The sequence below is a fragment of the Grammomys surdaster genome, unplaced genomic scaffold (genome assembly GCF_004785775.1).
Source record: "Grammomys surdaster isolate TR1022 unplaced genomic scaffold, NIH_TR_1.0 126313, whole genome shotgun sequence".
NCBI lineage: Eukaryota > Metazoa > Chordata > Mammalia > Rodentia > Muridae > Grammomys > Grammomys surdaster.
In genome coordinates this window covers 8,447,249-8,468,809 of record NW_021621113.1, presented here as the reverse complement: position 1 = coordinate 8,468,809, position 21,561 = coordinate 8,447,249, and the positions used below count along the sequence as shown (strand labels likewise).

General features: G+C 52.0%; 1 protein-coding gene across 2 annotated transcripts in view; it reads left to right on the top strand.

Annotated features, from left to right (window-relative positions):
- The first annotated feature begins 1,846 nt into the window (after positions 1 to 1,846).
- Positions 1,847 to 21,561, top strand: part of Grhl3 (grainyhead like transcription factor 3) — a 30,901-nt gene continuing 11,186 nt past the window's right edge. The window contains exons 1-8 of one of the 2 annotated variants that reach the window (XM_028759859.1): positions 1,847 to 2,070; positions 14,152 to 14,338; positions 16,344 to 16,405; positions 17,116 to 17,461; positions 17,715 to 17,788; positions 18,343 to 18,496; positions 18,665 to 18,776; positions 19,725 to 19,819. In XM_028759859.1, coding sequence (XP_028615692.1) covers positions 2,054 to 2,070; positions 14,152 to 14,338; positions 16,344 to 16,405; positions 17,116 to 17,461; positions 17,715 to 17,788; positions 18,343 to 18,496; positions 18,665 to 18,776; positions 19,725 to 19,819 — 1,047 coding nt within the window. In that variant the 5' untranslated portion in view covers positions 1,847 to 2,053. The remainder of the gene's footprint in view (positions 2,071 to 14,151; positions 14,339 to 16,343; positions 16,406 to 17,115; positions 17,462 to 17,714; positions 17,789 to 18,342; positions 18,497 to 18,664; positions 18,777 to 19,724; positions 19,820 to 21,561) is intronic. The other variant, XM_028759860.1, reaches the window with a different exon arrangement.

Here is a 21,561-nt window from a genome sequence, read left to right as displayed (position 1 = left end):
TTCAGCTACAGTGAGTGATCTGCATCCCTGTCCCCTCATCTCAAAGGATGACTCACTTTTGGTATTGACATGATGAAGCATGAAGAAGGCTTGGCATGATTCCTGATCGATGCAACATATACAGCACCCTCTGGGAGCCAGACACCTAAGCCAGTGCTGGAGAGTGAGCAAGACACACAAGGCCTCTTCCTCCTATGGAACTCAGGTTCCAGAGGAAAGGGAGATAGACACCTGATGATGTGAGAAAATCTGGAAGGGCTTTGCAGGGAACAGAATAAAGCCATGTGAAATCTGAGGACTGGATGTCTGATCTCACAAGCATTACTGGAGAGAGCTATCCCATAGAGTTAGCTGTGTTAGCAATCGCCATGGTCCTTTGCTATTATCAGGGCTCCTTGGGGGTGGCCTCTAAACCATTTCCAACCAGAAAGGACGCCAATCACTCTTCAAAACCAGCAGCCGCATCCTAAGCGGGCTGGCTCTCCTGAATCATTAGATAGGCTTTTCAGGGTAAGGTTGCCTTTCCTCCAGAGGGAAGGAGAATGCTCAAGGTGAGGTTCCCAGGAAGAATGAGCAAAGAACTGGGTGGAGTAGGAGGAAGAGTGGGGGATGGGGAGGGTGGGGGTGGGAGAGTGGGGGATGGGGAGGGTGCAGGTAGGGAGAGGGGGCATGGGGGTAGGGGTGAGGGTAGTGGTAAAAAAGGGTAAACATAAGATTCTAAGATTCATAGCTTAGATTTTTTTTTTCCTATTAACCATGAAAGCTCTCTGTTCTAGTACTTGTGGGCATTTTGGATTTACCACCCTAGGCTGTTCACAGCCAACCCCCCACCATCCTTTCACCTAAGAGGCATCTCCTGAGTGCCCAGCACAGAGTCAGGCACTTACAGTGACTGGCCAGCTAAGACTCCTGAGGCAGCCACCTAGCCACCTTCAACTTTTCCATCCTTTCTGTACTGGCCAGAGGCATGTGGTCTGCCCACATCCCGTTCAGATTGGCATCACACAAGATGAAAGGCTGCCCTGCCCTAATTCCCCACCCACCCCATCTCTCCTCTCTCTCTCTCTCTCTCTCTCTCTGTCTCTCTCTCTCTCTCTCTGTCGCACACACACACACACACACACACACACACACACACACACACGGGCTCATGCACATGTTGGGGGTGGGGGTGGGGGTGGGGGGAAAATTCCTCCTGAGTAGAAACCAGCATTTTTTTCCCTGTTGCCCCAGAACCCAGAGCAAGGAGACCTTCCTTGCACACTTGGTACTCAGTAAATGCCCCCTGTCAACTGAGGCCACCGGCTTCAACTCAAGGAGCAGCTAGTCTCCCAGATGACTGGACAGGTCTCTGACACTCGCTCTCACCCTTAGGCAAGACACCCTACCTCTCCAATCTACATTTCCTGGCTCTCCGGTAAAGAGCATGGGGTTACGGCTGAAGGAAGAGTTGACAGAATGTCCATCCTAGCTGGTTACTGGGACAATCAGAAGGAATCACTTGGCTAACAAAACTAGAACCTGTAGTGTTTGTTACTCGAAGGGGAAAGTTCTGGATAGAGAAGGTGAATGTAAAGAGATATGGTATCTGTGGGGAGGTGTTTCTGGGATCCAGGATACGAGCGGCGAGATGGACAGAGATTTCCCTTTGAGCCAAGTACCTGTCTGTATTTTTCCTCTAGTTCCCCTGTTCCTTCACAACCTTTGACTCCTCCCTTTTTCCTCGTTCCACCCCCTCACCCCCTCAGCCAAGAAGGAATTGGCCGGCTCCACCCAGTCAGCCCCCCAAAGCCCCGCCCCTGCTGGTGGGCCAAAAGTTAACATCTGCACCTGCTGTGGTCTACCTGCAGTCGGCACCTGTGCTTCCAGCCAATCAGCGCCACCGCCGCAGGGGACCGCTGTCAGCAAAATCTCAACATCCGAAGCGCGACGAAGAGCAAACGCTTCCCCGGGCAGGGAGGGAATGTCTGTGTCAGAGGAGAATTAGAGACGAGCGGTCAGCGGCACCTGCGAGCCCACAGGAGACGGATCGCTGGAACCTCAGAGAAGGAAGATGTCGAATGAACTTGAGTGAGTAAAGCCGCGGATGCCTGGCCTCCCGACCTCCCCAGCACACCAAGGCTGGCTGGGGTTTCCTGCAGAGGGAAGAGCAAGGGAGGCCCGGCGCCCGGATTCACACGGCAATTTGTAAGGGTGAATGAATGGGCTGACGATCCTGCCTTGGCGTGTTGAGGCACGTTCGGCTCTCTATCTAGAGCTGACTGTTTCCCTGGGAAAATAGTTTTTCTTTCTCACTGCGCTGAGCAGTTTCGAGGAAGGCAAACACCGGGCTGCCTGAAACCGTGAATCTTGGCATCGCTTTTTGATACTCTGGAGGGGCCGTGGAAATCAGAGACACTCCCGCCCTAGGGAAGCGGTCTCTCCTCTTGCCAAAGGGAACGTCTTGGAGGTGGTTCTCAGAGCTGTCTCAGGCAAAGAGTTGAGTTTCTCTGAGGGTCCTTTATGTTGAGTTGGAACAGTCCCAAGCGGTCTGGCTACTACAGTGTAGTGGCTGTGTACAGGGGCACTGTATGACTTTACTTAGGTTCAAACCCGGCTCTGTCCCTCTTCCACTGTTCATTCTTAAAAAGTCGTTGAACTTATCTGAGCTAAATTTTCCTCATCTGGGGGGAAAATTAGAACAAGAATGCTTTGTAGGGTTCCTAAGTGTGCTGAAACTGTAAAACACTTACCAAAGAGACAGGTCTGAAGTTGCGTTCAGTAAACTGTGGTCAGTTTTATCCAGTGGCAGTTCTAACGCTGGGGAAGCCAAGGACTACATTTTGGTGAGGTCATCTGTGTTGCCTGGCAGGAGGCAGGTGCATTCCTGCCCACATCTGGGATTCAGAATCCCTTGACTGGCTGACGCTGACCTCACCCTTAGCCTCTGCTTCGGGTCCAGATGCAGAAGACAGACGTCAGGGGTGTGAGGCTCTTTAAGTTGTGGGCAAGGAGCTAGCAGGCAAGGCAGGGATTTCTATCTTCTCCCCCCTTTAGTATGGACCCTTTTGTTGTTTCTTCCCCTTCTCTGCTTCTCTCTTTCGAGCTTTTCCTCAGCAGGTTAAGAACACAAACACTTACAGGCAGAAGAATTGACGGGTCCTAACTGCAGACAGGATCCTGTGTACGGGTTACCTCCTGGGCGTGTCTGGCTTGGCTAGCCATGTCCACTGTCCAACCGCTATAGTTACAAGCATCCGATGTCTTTTAAAATAGATTCTCAGAACAATGTTTTGTCAGCTGGACCCCAACTAAAGTAAACTGGGAACACAGTGCTAGAGACTGGATACAAGTCCCAACCCCTGTACTTATCACCTGAGTGACTTTGGGTCAGTCACTTTACCCAAGCCTGCATCTCCTGGACTGTGTGACCAGTATTTACAGGGTTCAATTTTATAACAGCGATTGATTTAAAACCTGTCAGGGAGCCTGCTAATAATGCCTTTCTCACTTCATGGAGAAATTAATATTTGAGCATTTCTGAGGCTTCTTGCTTTTTATTTTTCTATACTTTGAACACACACACACACATACACACACACAGCACACACACACACACAGAGCACACTTTGACATGCCAATTACAGCTTCTGAGGCTCCAGAGAGTCTATTCAGGTTACTCCTTAGTAGGTATGTGGAAGCTGGCTTACTTAAACAGGTTTTCTGCTTGTGTCCTGAATGGTTTGAAGTCAGATGGGCTGACAGTAGAGGCTTCTCCATTCAGGAAAAAGCCGGTACCTGCTGAGTAATTGCAGGCCAACTTTGAAGCTAGCATTTTCTATTACAATGATTGACCCCGAGGGCTCAGCTGCTCCTTGAACTGGGTGTCTGTGAGTGTGTATGAGTGTGTGTGTGTGTGTGAGTGTGTGTGTGTGTATGTGTGTGAAAGAGAGAGAATGAGAACATGTTGTAGGCATGTGTGTGTGTGCATACACTTATGTGTGTATGGGTGTGTGTGTTGTAAGTACCTGTGTGTTTGTGTGTGTGTGAGTAAGTGCCTGTGTGTGTGTGTGTGTGTGTGTGTGTTCTGAGCTGCTGCTGCTGCTATGGCCTTGATCTTGCCTGGAATATTCTACTAGGCCAAGTAGACGTCTCCAGCCCTCAGAGAATAAACAACTTGTCAGCCCTGGGGCAGCGGTGAGATGTCAGATTCACATCTGCTTCAGATCAGATTGAATGAGTCTGCCCTCCCTGACTCTCACGTCCACTGCAAACACACCTGCCTGACAGGGACACACTGAGCTCTGGTAGTGGGCCCCTGACCCCCAGCCCCATTCCTAGGCCTCTGCTGGGAGGGGACCCTGGAAAGGCTGGCCAATGTAAGTCAGAAACCAGCTCCAGGCAGCTGGTGGGTGGTGAACACCTGGCCTTTCATGTGGTCAGACCCAGTGCCTGGCACCTCTGCCAGCCGCCCTGGTTGCTTCCAGCCCACAGCCTAGCAGTACCTCGTGGCGGAAGCTGGCTGCAGGGGTTCCTGGAGCTCTAGCTTCTGACTTCCCAGGAAAAACAGTCTGAACCTCCGCACTGCCCACCATGGGCCTGGCTATGTGGGCTGGCTGGCACAGGCCTTGACCTAGTCTGAAGACTGTGGCTCTCTGGAGAGCCAGATTCTTGGTGACCACTAGCCTCTTCAGACTCTCCGAAGCGTCCTACTGTGTACAAGGCTCTCTATGGACACCTGTTGAAGGATGGAAGGTTTCACTACCATTCATACACAGTAGGTCCATTCCGTGGACGCCATGCCTTGGCGCCCTGGCCTCTGCATCCCCACAGCCCGGACCCTCTGCCACTGGTAACAGAGATTGGAGAGTGGCCACTGAGGGTGGCCCAAGGCTAGAGGGCGCACAACGCCTCTCCTCCCCCCCAGGCCCGCAGCGCTGAAAGAGTTAACTCGGAGCGCCTCCCCGCTGCGGTTTTGTGGTCGAAACCATGATTGCCAGGAGCAAATTTTTGTCGTGCAGGAGGTGTGTTATTAAAAGTCGGAGTTACTCGGCTGGTGAATGAAAAGTTAAAAGCCCTCATTAAGCTCGGGCTGTAAAACGGGGCGGAGCGGGGGCGGGGGCTAGAGAGGCAGGGGGTGGTGGTGGGGTTAACGGAGGCAGCTGCCTGTATGCTACGTCTGGGAAGCTTGCTAGCCCCTTGCAGCCCGGACCAACTTCTGAGCCCTGTGCTGGATTCAGACAAAAAGAGGGACAGTTGCCCCTGACTGCACATTAGACACTCTTGCAAGCGCTTGATCAGCACGTCCCTTTTGTCCTTCTTGGTAATCCCAAGAGAGGATGGGTGTGTATCAAGTGACACTGACTAGCCAAGATTTCAGGGAAGAGCCGGGCTCTCATCTGGACCCCAACCAGGCTTAAGTTTCTAAGTCTAGACATTAGGTATAAGATGTAGATCGACTCTCTGCTTTTCGTTCTTCCTGTGGCCTCCTTGCTATGCGTGTATGTATGTATGTATGTATGTATGTATGTATGTAATGTATGGTATGTATGTATGCATGTATGTATGTGTATGTACAAGAGGCCTTGCCTCTGTGTAACCTGTCTGGAACTCAAGTAGCTCAGACTGACTTTCAAGTAACTCATGATCCTCCTGCCTCAGCTTCTTCAGGGTTGGGATTACAGGTGTGCACTGCCACACCTGACTCACATTTTATATACTTGGGCTTTACAAGCCTGCGTAACTTCTGAAATGAGGCAAGGGAAGAGAGAGTTATTAGTTGTAAGAAATAATTATTATTGGCTCATCCAGAACGCCTTTCTCCAAATGTACTAGCTGTGAGAGGGGGGATTAGCTCAGAGCCTGGCACATACAGGCTGAGCTCAAATCCTAGCCCCCTCCTCCCACCCCCACTAAAAGTAAGTAAATAAATAAAAGTGGCCCTGGCTCATCCTCACGTGGGAACTTGGATATGTAAATTCTTAGCCTTGCCCTAGATATACTGAATCCGAAACTCTGGGGGCGGGGCTGGCCATTCTTTGTTTTAACAGGCCTTCCAGGTGATTCTGACTTGTATTCAGGTTTTAAAACCGCTGGCCTGGGAGACCAAGTAGAGGACAGGAAAGAAGTCCCCCAGGTCAGCCTCTGACCTGCTGTGTCATTGCTGAGTCAGCTGACCCAGAGCCCTGCGGCAGGGTCACACCTGTGGTAAAACCCAGATGCTCACAGATCTCAGACAGACAACTTTCCCCCAAGTGCTTCATATCTGTGTCTGCCTGTATAAAAAGCGACAAGAATACCTACCTCTCAGGCCATGGGTGAGGAGGCCAGGGGTTGGCTGTGTCAATCATTCACCTTTTTCCCTTTTCTTAGCTCGCCTCCCCCTCTATTCCATCTGTCTCCACCAAAAGCTCAATGGGCTAAGGCCAGAGTTGGCACAGATGGAAGAAGAGAATGCTTGCCATTGACATCTGCCCACACATAACATTGCACAGCAGGCGTGCGCATGCACATGTGTGCACACACACACGTATGCACACCCGTATACACACATATACATACAAGTAAAGAGTTACTCCCCAGTGTCTTCTCAGGGAGCCATCAAGAACTGGGCACACTGGAGGATCGACTCAGGGAAAGAGTGTCCCCAGTGCTCTGCACACGCTCTGTCACAGAGTAATCCTCGGAGGCTGTCCGCTAACACATCAGTGCGTAAACTGAAGAGAGGCAGTTCTCTGAGAGGTAGAGCTCAATTTTTTTTTTCATCCCTATTGAACGGTAGAGAAAGAAAGGGAAAAAAAAATCAGTCGAGCAGCCAAGGGACTAGGGCGTAAAAGAAGAATTCCCACACTTTGGCGGGGGCCAGTTTTCCAAAGGGCAGAATTGGAGTTTCTGCTATAATTAGACAACGGCATGTAATTAACTCAGATGCAGCCAGCAGTGTTATCTGGAGCCTGTCCACTGTCAGCCTGCCCACCTGGATCCAGTGGAGGAGGCTGCCTGGGCTCTAGCCACTTAGTGCCAAGCTAAGGGCTAGGAGGGGATGGCCCCGTTTGACAAGCAGGGAGAAAGTGAGGTTGTGAACCATGCCCTCGGCTGCGCGGCCGCTCTAAGCCAGCATTCAGAGTAATAATAGCGGAACAATAGTTTGCATCTTACAGACTAGCACTTGACCTGCAGTATCCTGTTGCTAGTGACACTTCATGGAGTCGAGGTAAAAATGAAGACTGAGTAGAGGTTATTTAGCCGGTACTTGGTACTTAGTGATCCCTGAAAGAAGATTCCCTATCATTCTTTCTCAGAGAGATTCTCACTTTCATCTTCCTACAGAGGCACAGAGGTGACAGGTGACGTGCTGAAAGTCACACAACTAGGAAGTAGCAAGTTTCCAAGGCTGGAACCTTCCTGGGTAGCACTGGGGCACACCCTCCAACCAGATATGCCTGCTGCCTCCTTCCAACTGGGGTCACTGCACTGTCAGGTCCCCAGAGAGCCCCTTGGTTCATGTGGCAGGGCACATTTCACAACACACGTAGCCAGAAAACCAGATGGTCCACTGGCAAGCACAGGCACCCTGGGGCGCCCCTGTCATCCTCAGAAACACCTTGTGTGGGGCTGCCTGAAAAATGTTTCCTCTGTGAGCAGCCGTGGAGGCTGTCCCTGTGGGTGACGGTGAGTGTGATTGATCACGGCTGATGAAGCTGGGTGGCTCACATCTGGGTTTGGCAAGTCACTGACTGGGTGTATCTGGGTGACGACACCCAGATCAGGTGGCCCCTGGAACTCTTCCTCCTTAGGCTTCAGGGTACTGGAACCCAGCTTGCCCAATCCATCCCGGGCTAGGTATCTCCATAGGTGAGGCTTGAGGCTGCAGGCTTTGGCAGAAGCCTTCCTCCTGCTCTGCTAAAGGCAACATTGTATTTACTGAGATGCTGATAATAGCTACAGTTACTGACCTCAGAGCTGGATGGGATGCTTGAGGCTCCTGCTTCGAGGTCTGTGTTTTAGTTCTCCCCACCGCTTCTTTGGGGCATCATGTCTAAGGTCTGTCAATGCTCGGAATTGCCAGGATTCTACTAGTAGGAAATGAGATGAGAAAGTCTAACCTAGCAGCTGGGGTGGCGTCTGGGGTGGCGTCTACCTAGCCTCACTGCGACTCTGAAGCGGCTCAGCCCCAATACAGCGGCTGCTGAGTCAGAGCACAGCTGGGATGAAACCTTGTTTCTCCACTCTCAGCCTCCTCTGTGTTGGAATGGGCTGGAGTCAAGACAGGAGGCTGACTGGGCATGAGACAGCTGATACTGCACCCCTCCCATGCCAGAGAAAGGTTCCTTTCGCCTAGGCCCTCCATCCCCACCTGGGAAGTTTGCACACCCCTGCTCCACAGAGACAGAGGCCTAGTTCCACTCTCTTGTTGTGCTTCCCAGCTCTCTCTTCCGTGAAGTCGATACACTGGGAGGCTGTGGGATGGGAGCTTTGGGAAGCTCCTGATACTGTGAGCTGGCAATCCCAGTTCCAGGCCTGATGTGTCAGTACCAATCGGTGGCCTTAGGTAAATCGGTAGCCTTGTCCGTGGGTGTTTTTCATGCTATCAAACAGGGACAGTCATCTCTTCCCTCCCTACCTCACAGGCACATTGCGGGACTTCAGATATGACAGACTGGTGACGGATATATGCTGGAAAAAAAAAAACACACACACTATGCAAATGAGAGAGATTGTCAAATCCTGGACTTGAGGTTCCTCCTCAGTCAGCTGGCCTTCCCTGAATCAGGATGATGAATGCAAAGCACCTGCCTCACACCCAGCACACAGTAGGCCAGGCCCAAGCTGACACCTTTGCCTTTGGCTCTCAGTTGGAAGGTCTCAGGCCTTCCTACCCATCTCTCTCCACCTCTTTCTCAATAAACACCCACCTGTAGCTCTCAAGGGCTAAGGCCGCTCACAGGACCTCTGGCTTCTTCACTCTCTTGAGCTATGTGATATTAGCTGTCTGTTTGAGGAGGGAGTCATGTCTGTCTTCATCCTCTCTGATGACAAGGACAACCCTGTCTTGCTGTCCCTAGGATGGGCTAGACCACAGCAGTCACTTGAGAAGTATTTCCTCCAGTGACATGGAATACCACAAGGGCTCCCTGGGCTCTGGCTTTTCCCCTCAGTCCCTTGGTGTAAAGGTGACTTATCATGAAATTCCCAGGCCAGATTCCCAGATCTCCTGTCTCCACTGTCTATTCTAGGGTCTTTAAAGTAAGAATAATAACCACCATGTGTGTTGTGAGCCTCCACCAGATAAGGACTGTGAAAGTCAAGGCAAGGGGTTATTACACTGTCTCCATTGTCTTTTGACTAGAGCCTGTTCACAGCCCAAGGCTTGGAAGGGTGTGATCATTCAGGGTCCTCAGGCAGAGTCTCCCCTTTACTCTCATTCTAGAGTGCTGGGAGGATGATGATGGTGGTGGTGATGATGATGATGATGATGATAATGGCCTATTTACAGTGACATTATTACTGGCAGGCTCATAAGCACATTTCTTATGTTAATGCATGTAATTCCCCTAACAACCCAGGAGAGATTAACTCTGCCTTAAAGTAGCCACCCCGGTTAGTACTGATAGTACTGTGTTCTCATTAATATTCTTCCCAGCACTTATCAGGAACTAAAATTAACTCCCCGGCATGTTGATGGTCTGTCTGCGCCAATTAGACAGAAAGTTCCGTGGGAGCCGAGCCTTATCTCCCTTGGACTTGGCCGATTTCCCAGGGCCTAGAAGAGCCCTCGATTGACATGTGAGAATCATTCAGTCGGCCCATTTAACAGATGGAGAAAGCAACTGAGAACGCCAAGGGCCTCAAGAACACACAGTTCCTCAACTTATGAGCTCGTGTTACTTCTTCCCATGGTGCACTGGGCTCTCCGCCCTGTGCCCTGACTGGGATCTGAGGTCATCACACATGTGGCCCGAGGCCCAGTTCTTTCCCAACTAGCTCCCAGCTCCTGCCCTCCTCCCACATTCTGATGGCTCAGGGGTTTTGTCTTAGACAAGGACACCAACTGGGAACCTGGGCAGAACCTAGGGAAGGTGACCTAACAGGATAGGTATCACTCCTTTTGTTCTAAGCTGTCATTCATTCGTGAATAGGCCTACTTCCTCCTTGGAATCTCTTTCCATTGAGCTCCTGGGATGTCTGGCGCTGCCTCCCCCACTGAGTTCCTGGTTTGAGTCTTTCAAAGAGCACAGATCCCAGTTCCTGATTTCAGGATTTGACCCAGAACTCTGCTGACCTTGTGCGGTCAAGACTTCGAAGAAGCTAAATGCTTAGCCTTAAAGCACAACGAGAACTGGTGGCAAAAGTGGGCATGCGCGCCGGGACTCCCCGACTCTCAGCTCCTGCCCAGAAAGCCCTCTTGCTACTGCCTCAGCTGCCCATGCCCCTAGCCTGTGTGGGTGGGAAATTCCTCTGAGCCTTGTGGAGAACAGGTTCAGTGTATTCCAGAGGAGGGAAATCTCCAGGTAGGAAAGGCCTCTTGAAAGGTGATCAGGGGACTCAGAGATGATACTTGGAGTCTAAGAGGTCTGAGTTCGAGTCAAGCTACTGGCACCTCCTGGCCTAGCGGCCCTTACTAGATGATGATTGTTCGAGTCTCAGTTTCCTATTCTGTAAAATGGGATGGCGACATGTGGGTCTCCATCGGTATGCGACAGGTGAGGTGCCACCCAGAAACTGTTAGCACGGTGTCTGCCTGTGGTAGATGCTTAAGCTACCAGAGGGGACTATTTATCAGGGAACCAGACTCCAGGATCCAGAAGGAAGCACTAGAGAGAGACTTGTGAAGCCCCCAAAGGCCCCCATTTGGAAACTCGGTTCTTTGTTTGGGATATGACTCTACTGTCTTTTCAGTTCTATTTTACAAAAGGGGTCGGAAGATGGATAGTCCAACCAAACTGAGACTGGCCATTTCTTAGTCAGCAGATCAAAGGCAGAAGTCTAGACGTGTGTATGACCAGGCCGGTAACACAGCTGACTCTCAGCATCTCGCTCCAAGCCAGCCTTGGGCATAGGTATGGTATGCATACATTAGGCGCTTGTTATGTGCCGACAGGGTGTGTATGCATTAAGCATCTGTTAGTGCCAGCCAGGGTTCTAAGCATTTTCTTATGAGTGTGAATCAAGGTACCCAGACTGAATAACCCTCCCTTTATGATCCTTATTCAGAGATTAGAAGCATTGTGAACCCGGGTAGGATTTGCTGACCAGCAAAGGGGAACAGGGAAGGCGGGGTCCCTCAGACACCCCTTGCTTTTCCCATGCCCCAGTAGTTAGGGAGTTGCCTATAGCCTGGAGCCTGGCAGGGGAGGGGCTGTTCACTTAGTTCCTCTAACCCCAAGCTCAGGGGGCAGTGAGGAGGGGCCTCTTCACACCCCTCGTCTTGAGGCCTCTTGATTTATAGCAACAGAAACTGGGGTGTGGCTCGCTCTTCATGCTCCTTACAGCAGGAAGGTTTCTGTCATTTCTCTTTCCTGTGTGACAGTTCCTTCTACCTCCCTCTCACAGCCCAGTGAGAAAGCAGACGGTGGGGCGGTAGACACTATCCCAGACGAAACTACAGAACTGTCCCCGTAGTCCCTACTGCCTGGGCCCAGCTTGGCTGATGGTTCTGTTCTGAGTGGAAGCCTGTACCAGGAGCCTCAGGCAGCAAGGTGCACACTTCCTGCAAGTGGCTTCCGGAGGTCCCCACCCACCTAGCTGTCTGGCTGTGCCTGCAACTTCCTCACCAGGATAACCTCCCACTCTGGAAAAGACTAGCCACGTGGCTTGGGAGCTAGATAAGCCTGAAGTGAAATCCTGGTTGTGGGCTGGCTGTGTGGCTCAGTTAGTAAGGTGCTTGCCTTCCATGCACAAGGCCCTGGGTTCGGTCCTCGAAGCCACAGAAGCCAGGTGTGGCGGTGCATGCCTTCAATCCCAGCACTTAGAGGCAAACAAAGGAGGGTTAGAAACTGAAGGTCACTCCCAGCTACCTAGTAAGTTTGAGACCAGCCTGGGTTGCATAAAGCCCTCTCTAAATAATAATGATCTTGGTTGGGTCATTGACTGGCTGGCTGATCATAGCATTTTCTTTTCTGCTTCGATTCTCAAGTCTACAACTGTACGGGGGAGGCAAGGTCATCCCTGGAGAGTGTCTTGTCGGGGCAGAGCTGAGTGGGGACAGTGCAGATGCTGTGTGGTGCAGTTCCTGCGACCATTGCATGGTGCATCAGTCAGGCCTGTGTGACCCTTATAGGCAGGGAAGGTCTGAGCTGCCAGGAGACGGGAGCTTCCCACTTTATCTTAGAGCTGGGCAGCCATTTTCTCACTCGCCACCTCTTCCACGTTCTCCGTGTCCTAAGATAATCACGAGAGCTTTGCAAGCGACTGCATGTGCACATTCCCGGACAGTCTGCAACTGTGGTCCCCGGTTGTGGCGGCTGTGGCGGCTGTGGCGGCTGTGGCAGCAGCAGCAACAAGGGTGCTGTAACATATTCGCCTCTCAGTTACTCTGACAGAGGGAATCAGAAAGTCTTGGGCTGGGGAGGAAGCTCAGTTAGTGGGGTCCTTGCCCAACATGATGACTTGTCCAGCGAGGTGAAACCCTGGCTTCTATCCTCAACAACACCTGATTTAGGCACGGTGGCACACAGCTATTACCCCAACACTAGGGAGGTGCGGGCAAGATCAGACATTGAAGGTCATCCTTAGATACATAAGTTTGAGGTCAGCCTGAGCTATAGGGGTGGGCCCAGCAGTTGCATTTTAACCAAAAAGCCACATCTTTCTCCCTGGTTCGAGTGTGGGAATGTGAGGCCACTCAGTGCGGGGACCCTGGGAGGCTCCTCCACCACCTCTGAGTCCTTGCTTCCTCCATGAATGAGAACATCAGCTAGCCTTGAGGGGACACTGCGGGGACCATGCTTAGGAGTGCTTTGGCTCAGTGCCCAAAACACGTCTAGGGCAGAGCAAATACCATATGGCATTGTCTTTTGTTTTTGGAAACAGGATCTCGCTCCATAGTCCAGGGTGTCCTGGAATTGCGATCCTCCTGCTTCAGGCTCCTGAGTACTGAGATTGGAGGTTTGCACCTCCCACCATCCCCTGCTAGAGGCTAACTTTGCAGTCATCACTATCCTCTGTAAGCCTGTCTCTTTGAGCCCATGCCATGCATACAGCTTGTCCCGAGGGCTACAATGCCTTGTATTTATCTGCCCATCTCAACACAGTGTGGGGCTTCCCCTGCCTCTGTCTGACCACTCAGGGACGTACAATACCTGTCAGTCCAAAAGTGTCACCTCCTAGGACCAGTCTCTTCCCCCCTGGCTCTCTGGCTCTGACATCCTGCCCTTTGCTGCATTTTCTCTGACTTGCTAATGTGCAGGCCCCTGTGCCCTTCATGGTCTCAGGGAAACCCCAGTAGGCATGCTGCACTGTCTGGAAGTTTCATTTTTCTAGAGACTGTTGCCATGGTTCCCTGTGGACAGTAAGTGCCACAGCAGCAGTCTGTGGAATTTTCTCAGAGCCCTTCTGAGGTTGGTCAATTCTATGGTCCTTTTCCGGTTGATAAGGGGATCAGACCCGGGTCTGTGGCTTCTGCATGGCAGCTTGGCATTGATCTGTATCTGATTCCTTCCTTAGCGTCAAGAGGCAGAGGAAGAAATCTCCCGTGCCTAGGGCTGGCACCTCTGAATTCCTATCAATGACAGGGGCTGTGTCTTGGGGACCTTCTGAGCCTAAAAGAGACACTTCTTATTCATGTGTGTGTGTTTGCACACATGCATGCATATGTGTGTACGCATGTATATAGACATGTATGCGTGTGTGCAGGTATATTTGTGGATACATGTGCATGTGTATATACATGTATGTTAAGGCCACATGACAACCTTACCTGTTGTTCCTCAGAAGCTCCCCATTTTGCATTTTTTTGAGGTACTTACCTGGACCTCACCATCTAGGCTAGACCATATCCGCTAGGGAGTCCCAGGGACCTCCCTGTCTCTGCCTCCTCAGCACTGGGATTACAAGACTGTACCACTAGCTGGACATACTCTTACCTGGGGACTAAAGTCAACTCTTCATACTTGTGTGGCAAGCACTTGACCGGCTCTCTGTCCCCAAGTGACCCTCCTTATCTGCCTGCAGTTTCAGGTCCGTGCGGCTGCTGAAGAACGACCCTGTGAGCTTCCAGAAGTTTCCCTACAGTAATGAGGATGAGGCTTGGAAGACATACCTGGAGAACCCTTTGACAGCTGCCACCAAGGCTGTGATGAGGGTCAACGGGGACGATGAGAGTGTGGCCGCTCTGAGCTTTCTCTACGACTACTATATGGTAGGCTTGCCCCCTCAGACCGGGTACATGGCAGCTAAGTGTGTCTCCCGCTGTCAGGCCTCTGGGCTCGGCAGCCCCTTCACCCTGGGCCTTTGCACATGCCGTCCCGCTTTTCCTGACTAAACTCTTCTCTCAGCCTGGGCCTCAGCCCAAATGTACCCTCATTTTCTCATGACACGGGGAGTACAGAGGGTCTCCTGGGTCTCAGTTCTGCATCCTTCCACTCTCCCCTCCACCCCTCTCCTCAGATCACTGTGTGTCCACACATTTCTGTCTCCCTACAACACAGCTCCTGGAGCATGGCTACCCATCATGGCCATGGCTGACATCCCAGCAGCCCATACAACCCGACACCTGGCGTACAGCACACATTGTTTGTATGGATTCCTGGCTTGGCCAAGCACATTGTATCTCAGCTGACCCCAGTAGCCATCCTTTCTGCCCTGTCCCTTGGGTCACCCTAGCCTTCCACTATCCCCACCTGCTGTTCTAATCCCACCACCTGTAACAGCCTCTCCTTTTCCCTAGTCTCTTCCTCTCCTTCCAGCCTCTGCCACCAGGCTATCTTTTCTTGTCCCTATTTCCTGGTCTTGGCTTTGACTCTGGGGATGGTGGTTCTCACACATGGATGGGCATAAGGAGCTTTTACCTCAGAATCAGTTTATCAGTCACTGCTAGGAACTCACGACATACCACCCCCACCTCTGCAGTGCCGGCACCTATGGCCAGACATTGCTAATAGACTGCAGCCCACTTCCTCACAGAGCACCCATGAGACCTCAGCAGCTTTGCTAACGCAGAGCTCCGGGCAGCCCTGCCTGTTTGAGTATCTGAATTGCCACAGCGAGCAATGCTGTCCTACACTGGGGGGGGCGGGGGATTGCTCCAATAAATCTGCCTGGATTTGTTGAGACAACGGGCCCTGAATGTGAACATTAAAAGCCTTGTGTAGGGGTTGGAGGTGGAGGTGTTTGTCCACCCTAATGTGGGAAAGAAAGGGGATTCTCTGCATGACTTCAGAGGTCCAGAGAAATCAAGGTGTACGGTTCCTGAAAGAGAAGGCCCCAGGCTGTCTCTGGTCCTCATCTCAGGAGAGCTTGGCCCCCCTGCCTGCTGTCTACCTGTAGACTGGCAGTTTCTGGATTCTGTCTAGCTCAGGCCAACAGAATAGAATTTGATTGGCTACTCCAGCTCAGGGTCCTGATGGAAGCCAGAATTCTCTATCCATCTTCAGATCCCAGCTTGGAGTTCATAGGGTGAGGCCAGATTGTAAAATAAAATCCAGGCACGAGGTCATTTTCAGGGCTGTGCCTCTGTCCCTCAATCCTACTCTGTGTACCAACAGTTTTCTTTGAGGCTGGCACGAGGCCCCGAGGTATTTAGTGCCTTGCCCAAGGACACACAGCCAGTATGTGGGCCGATCAAGGAAGGGGTTCAAGAAATGGACTCAGAGTCTACATAGAAACAAAATGTGGAACCTTCACTCCTTGACGCAGAGTCTCTGACACTTGCTTCCCTGCCCAGGTCAAACAAGTGACATTAGTAGAAGTTCAGGGTAATGAAAGACATTAAATTAGAAAGCATTTTGTACAAGGTCTCACTTATAGGAAGTGTTTGTTTGTTTGTTTTTTTTAAAAAAAGCAACTGGTTTTGTTTTGTCTTTAATCTATAGCTTTAGATTTTCCTTGGAGCAGGAGTTATAATCCCCTATTTAATGTTTGAAGGAATTAGGTCTCAGAGAGGTGCAGTCATTTAGCCAGAGTCACACAGCACTCTTAAGTGGTGAAGCACGGCAGCCAGGCTAGTCTGACATCCACTAGCAAGCTCTCAACTAGAAAGTGCAATGAGATGCTGTCTAGCTCATAACCTGGGGCTCCGTCTCTGTGGTAGTGAGAACACCTGCCAGATGCCAAGGCCTGGCCTCAGGCTCTGGAGGATGGGAGGGTCTCGATAGCCAGGCCCCGGCCAAGAGCCACCCGTCAATCTGTCCCTCTTCTCCTCCCAGGGTCCCAAGGAGAAGCGGATTCTGTCCTCCAGCACTGGTGGTCGGAATGACCAAGGAAAGAAGTAAGCTACTCAAGGCCATCTCTGTCTCTTTAGACCCTGACTGTCTCTGCTCCGTTGGGAACCTCTGAATGCTGGCGGGCCTGCCTGTTAAGCATAAGGGAGGGATACGGTGCTGGAACCCACTTAGCACTCCTGTATTTTAACTTCCTTTAAGATCAGAAGGAAACAGTATGTACAGCCCGGCCTGAATTCTACTTATCTCTATGCTGGTACAATAGGGAAGTTTCAGAACAACCGATACCCAGCTGGAGGTACAGCTCAGTGGATAGAGTGCTTGTCTACCAAGCATTAGGCCCTGGGTTCGATCCCCAGCACCTCATCAATCCCAGATATGCTAGTGCACACCTTCATGCCTGTCATCTCAGCATGTGAGAGGTCAAGGCAGAAGAATCAGGAGTTCAAGGTCATCCTCAGCTACAAAGTGAATTTGAGGCTAGCCTGGACTACCCCATCTCCAAAACAACAACAAAAAAGAAAAACCTAATGATATCAAAAGAAGAGTTTTGCTAAGTTAAAATAAAGCTGTGCTTAAACATGTAATAAACACGTACACAGACGCACATGTGCGCACAGGCACACACACTGTGGCCAACTGGCCTGCTGCAGGGTCTGTTTAGAGTCTAGCTTCTCACATGCTGGGAGGGCCTAAATCTTACACAGGCGCACAGCCTAGAGAGATGGAGCATGCTCACTTTGATGGTTCCCCCCAGGTACTACCACAGCATGGACTATGAGCCGGATCTTGCACCTCTTGAGAGCCCCACGCACCTCGTGAAATTTTTGACAGAGAACGTGTCTGGAAGCCCAGACTACACAGACCAGCTCAAGAAGAACAACCTGCTAGGCTTGGAGGGGGCTCTACCCACCCTCGGCAAGACCAACACCGTCCCTCCAGGTCCAAGTAAGCTGGAAGCCAGCTCCTTGGACAGCTACCTCTTGCCCACCAGCGACATGTATGACAGCGGTTCCCTTAACTCATTATTTGAGAGCATTCATGGGGTTCCACCCACACAGCGCTGGCAGCCAGACAGCACCTTCAAAGATGACCCACAGGAGGTAAGGGCCTGCCCCTAAACCCTTCACAGCACCCCTGGATATGTGTATGCATGCACAGAAGGAGAAAAGACAGTATGAAGGTCAGAACTTTGCCACGGATGGGAGAAAGTTCTAGACCTAAGGCAGGGCTGTTATGTATTGTTGTCCAAGTTGTACCCTGCATAGCCCGTGCAGCTGTGTGTGCAGCCCTGGGCTGAGCCCCCTGCAGCCTGAACGTGGCCACTTATTCTCCTGTGTTTGTGTTTTTCTACAGTCACTGCTCTTCCCTGATATCCTGAAGACATCCCCAGAACCCCCATGTCCAGAGGATTATCCAAGCCTCAAGAGGTAACTTGGTTTCCTAGAACCCTTGGCCTAGGTCCTCTGAGCAGGAGGCTGAAGATAGAGCTCAGTAGTAACCCCTAGAACATAGCAGAACCCACAGCCTGTTCCTGTGCAGTGGCAGAGGCTGTGGGCTCAGCACCCTGTTAGGAACACACATACCTGTAAGTTCAGTCCTTGAGAGGCAGAAACGGGGATCACTGAGAGTTTGAGGGCTTTGTAGTATGTCTGAGGCCAGCCTGGACTATATACTGAGTTCCTAGCCAGCCTGGGCTGTGTAGTAAGATCATCTCTAAACACTCCCTCCCCCCCAGTCTCTCTGAAAAAGGAAAACTGAGGTTCAGTTGTCTTGAGCCCCCATGGCTTTGTCCCTACCCTGGATCTCCCTGGTTTCCTTTAGTGTCCTTTGTTCAGTTAGAACGTGATTCAACAGAAACCATCCCAGGTCAGGAGAATGACTTAGGTCATACAGCAAGCCCACCTCACACCCAGACCCCTGCCCCATGCTCCCAGGATACCTCCAGCCATAGCCTGTCTCACCATCCTCTCACTCCTCACAGCGACTTCGAGTACACCCTGGGCTCCCCCAAAGCCATTCACATCAAAGCAGGGGAGTCACCCATGGCCTACCTCAACAAGGGTCAGTTCTACCCGGTTACCCTAAGGACCCCAGCGGGAGGGAAAGGCCTCACTCTGTCCTCCAGCAAAGTCAAGGTGTGTGGGGCAGCTTGGGGAGGGGTCACTGGTGAGCTTTGCTGGGGGACGCTTGTTAATTGAGAGGTGGGGAGGAGGGGGAATGTAGTGGGACAGCTGGGCCATGCTCTGGGAGGAAGCCTGGTGCCTGGGCCTCCAGACCAGGGTGACGTGACGCTGTACTTACAGAGCGTGGTGATGGTTGTATTTGACAACGACAAGGTCCCCGTAGAGCAGCTGCGCTTCTGGAGGCACTGGCATTCCCGGCAGCCCACCGCTAAGCAGCGGGTCATCGACGTAGGTGAGAGAGAACCCCGCACCTCTCCTACCCCAGATCAAACCCAGCAGGGCTCAGGAGACAGCAGCCATCTGTCCTGCTGTGCTCTGGGATAGACGGGGCATGGGCCCCTGACAGTGTCGGTGAATGGGCCACCATGGGGTTCAGCACAGAGCTGGACTGGAAGGTCAGATGATGGGGTCAGAGGCCGGAAGCTCTGGATTGTGTCCCCAGCACTTCATAAGACTGGCATGGTGGCACAGGCTTGTGATTCCCGCACTTGGGAGTGGAGGCAGGAGCATCAGTCAGTTTAGGTCATCTTGAGTATACAGAATTCAAAGCCAGCCTGGGCTACATAAGACCCTATCTTAAAAAAGAAGCAGGGGGCAGAGGGGGCGTGTCCCTGGGCCACCCCACCAGCTAGAGACCCAGCCCAAGTCCTGGCTCCATCCTTTTCTGTCTGCCTTTATAACTTACGTCCCCTCTCCTCCCTAAACCTCAGTTTATCCAACTGCCAAATGTCAGATGGCCAGCGGCTTGGCTGTGTGCAGGTTGGGACAGGTCAAGGACTTGGCTGAGAGACTGAACAGTGGAACAATTAGGAGACTGGGCTTAAGAACCAAATAGTGTGCTCCTTTCTCAGCTTTTCATTTGCTGTGTGACCTTGGGCGAGGAACCCAACCTCTCTGAGTTCTAGTCTCCTCCTGTGTAAACTGAATGAGGCTTGCCCTGTATCAGTATTGCATTAATGACAGCTGCCAGGATCCCTGCTCCTACACCTGCTGCCCCACTGCACACCCCTTGCTATGTGGTCCTTGCTGAATTACCTCAGAGACCATGTCACACTCCCAGAATAACCTCTGAACCTTGGCATCCATGTCCTTGTCTAGAGTGAGGTGTGGCCCATAGCACCCCTCCACACAGTGCCCCAGTCTCTTCCCCACTGACCCCTCTGGTCTCCTACACTTCCAGCTGACTGTAAGGAAAACTTCAACACGGTCCAGCATATCGAGGAGGTGGCCTATAACGCGCTGTCCTTTGTGTGGAATGTTAACGAGGAGGCCAAGGTCAGTATGGGCTTGGGTGGGGTGACTGTGTCTGGGAAAGGCTTGAGGGGCCCAAAGGTGGTGGCACCCAGGTGGTGGTATTCATAGGCATCAGAGGCACAGGCTCTGGGCCAACAAGCTGGGCTGTACCCAGCCCTTTCCCTCAGAAGCCATGTCACTGTGTTAGACTATGGCCCCAACTGGCTGGTTGTCATGGAGATGGAGTGACTGGCAGATGTCAGTACAGCATCCCTATTCTTCAGATAACTGAGCCTCACTGGAAAGGGCTCAGAGCTCCTGGTCACCGCATGCTGACACAGACTCAGAAGTAGCAGGGGCGGGCTTAATCCCCCACACAGCTCCTTAGGTGCTGCAGGCTGTGCTGAGCTCCTACTGCCATGTCTACGAGGCTAGAACAAGGCCTTGGGGTTGGTCGAGGGAGAAGCCAAGGAGAGGGAGCCCCACTGGCTTCTTTCATGGCAGCTTGAACCCCAAGCATTCTCCCTACCCAGGTGCCTGTGCCCGTCAGAAGCCAGGCACTTATGACTTTTCTGTGTTGTGGAAATAGCACCAGCTTGGCCCTCAGGAGCTGGGTGACCTTTCTCCAGTCAGTCTTCTACACCCTGAACAGGCTCATCACACCCACTGAGCCTGGGACCACTCATCCCAAAGGCATCTGTGGACCCCTGCTTCCCCTGGGGGGACATAGAGGAGATCTGGGAGCAGACCCAGCTGACATGGTTGTTATTCAAACAGAACTAGGGGCTAGAGGAGGAGCCTGCCAGTCATGGGAGGTGGGAGAGTTTCATGGGAAGGGAGAGGTGGGTTTCGGTGGGGATTTTTTTCTCACGGCTTTCATTCCCTCAGGCCTGGGTCTCAGTACTAGCTGGGAGCAGGCAGAGGCTGGATCAGGTGAGGGGAGCTCCCACAAAGCCTGTGACCTGGGGGTCTGTGGAAATGCTCCCCCTGACCCCCACCCCCACTGTTCAGGTCTAGATTGTTTCTAAAGAGAAATCTCCCAGAGACCAAGCCCAGACTGGGGCAGTAGAGTCTGACCCTGAGCCTGCCAGGGCTGAGACAGGCCCCAGGCTGGCCTTTGAGAAAACGCAGGCTGGCTGTAGATTTTGAACCAAATCCTCATCAGACTCTCCAGTGTCCCTGATTGACATGAAGTATGAACTCTCCCAGCCCCCCACGGGATATGTTTACCCATCTCCATCTGCAGATAAAACCAATGGGGTCTGAGGAAGTCCAGAGCATCTGTCCAAGCAACAAGCCACAAGCTGGCAAACTTCTCACAGCAGATTTGGAGGTTCAGGTCCAAGCTCAGGCCCTGACTCCCTAGGGCATGGGCCACAGCAATCCTGCCTCAGCCTCTATAGCTGTAGAATAGAGATAACCTGGGTGGCTGCTGGCCACTACTGCCACAGGACTATTGAATGGCAAGAACTGGGATCCCATGCCGGCTGTAACTGGTCCTTAGCATGAAGTGTTGCCTCCTGTGTGCCTCGGTCAGCAGGGAAGCTGTGTCCCTAACTTGCTGCAAGCTGCAGAGAAACCTTCACACCTATAGACCTCAAAGGATCCTTAGTGCCCCCCCCCCCAGGTTGGGGTGACCCCAGTGAGTTAGAAGGGGGACACCAGCCTGGTTCCAGCTGCACCCCTTCCCATCTTTGAAAGGGTAGTGATGTCTGCCCACAGGGCCCAAGATGGCTGAAGGGTAGTCATTGAACTCTCAGATCTGAGTAGACCACTTATCCGCT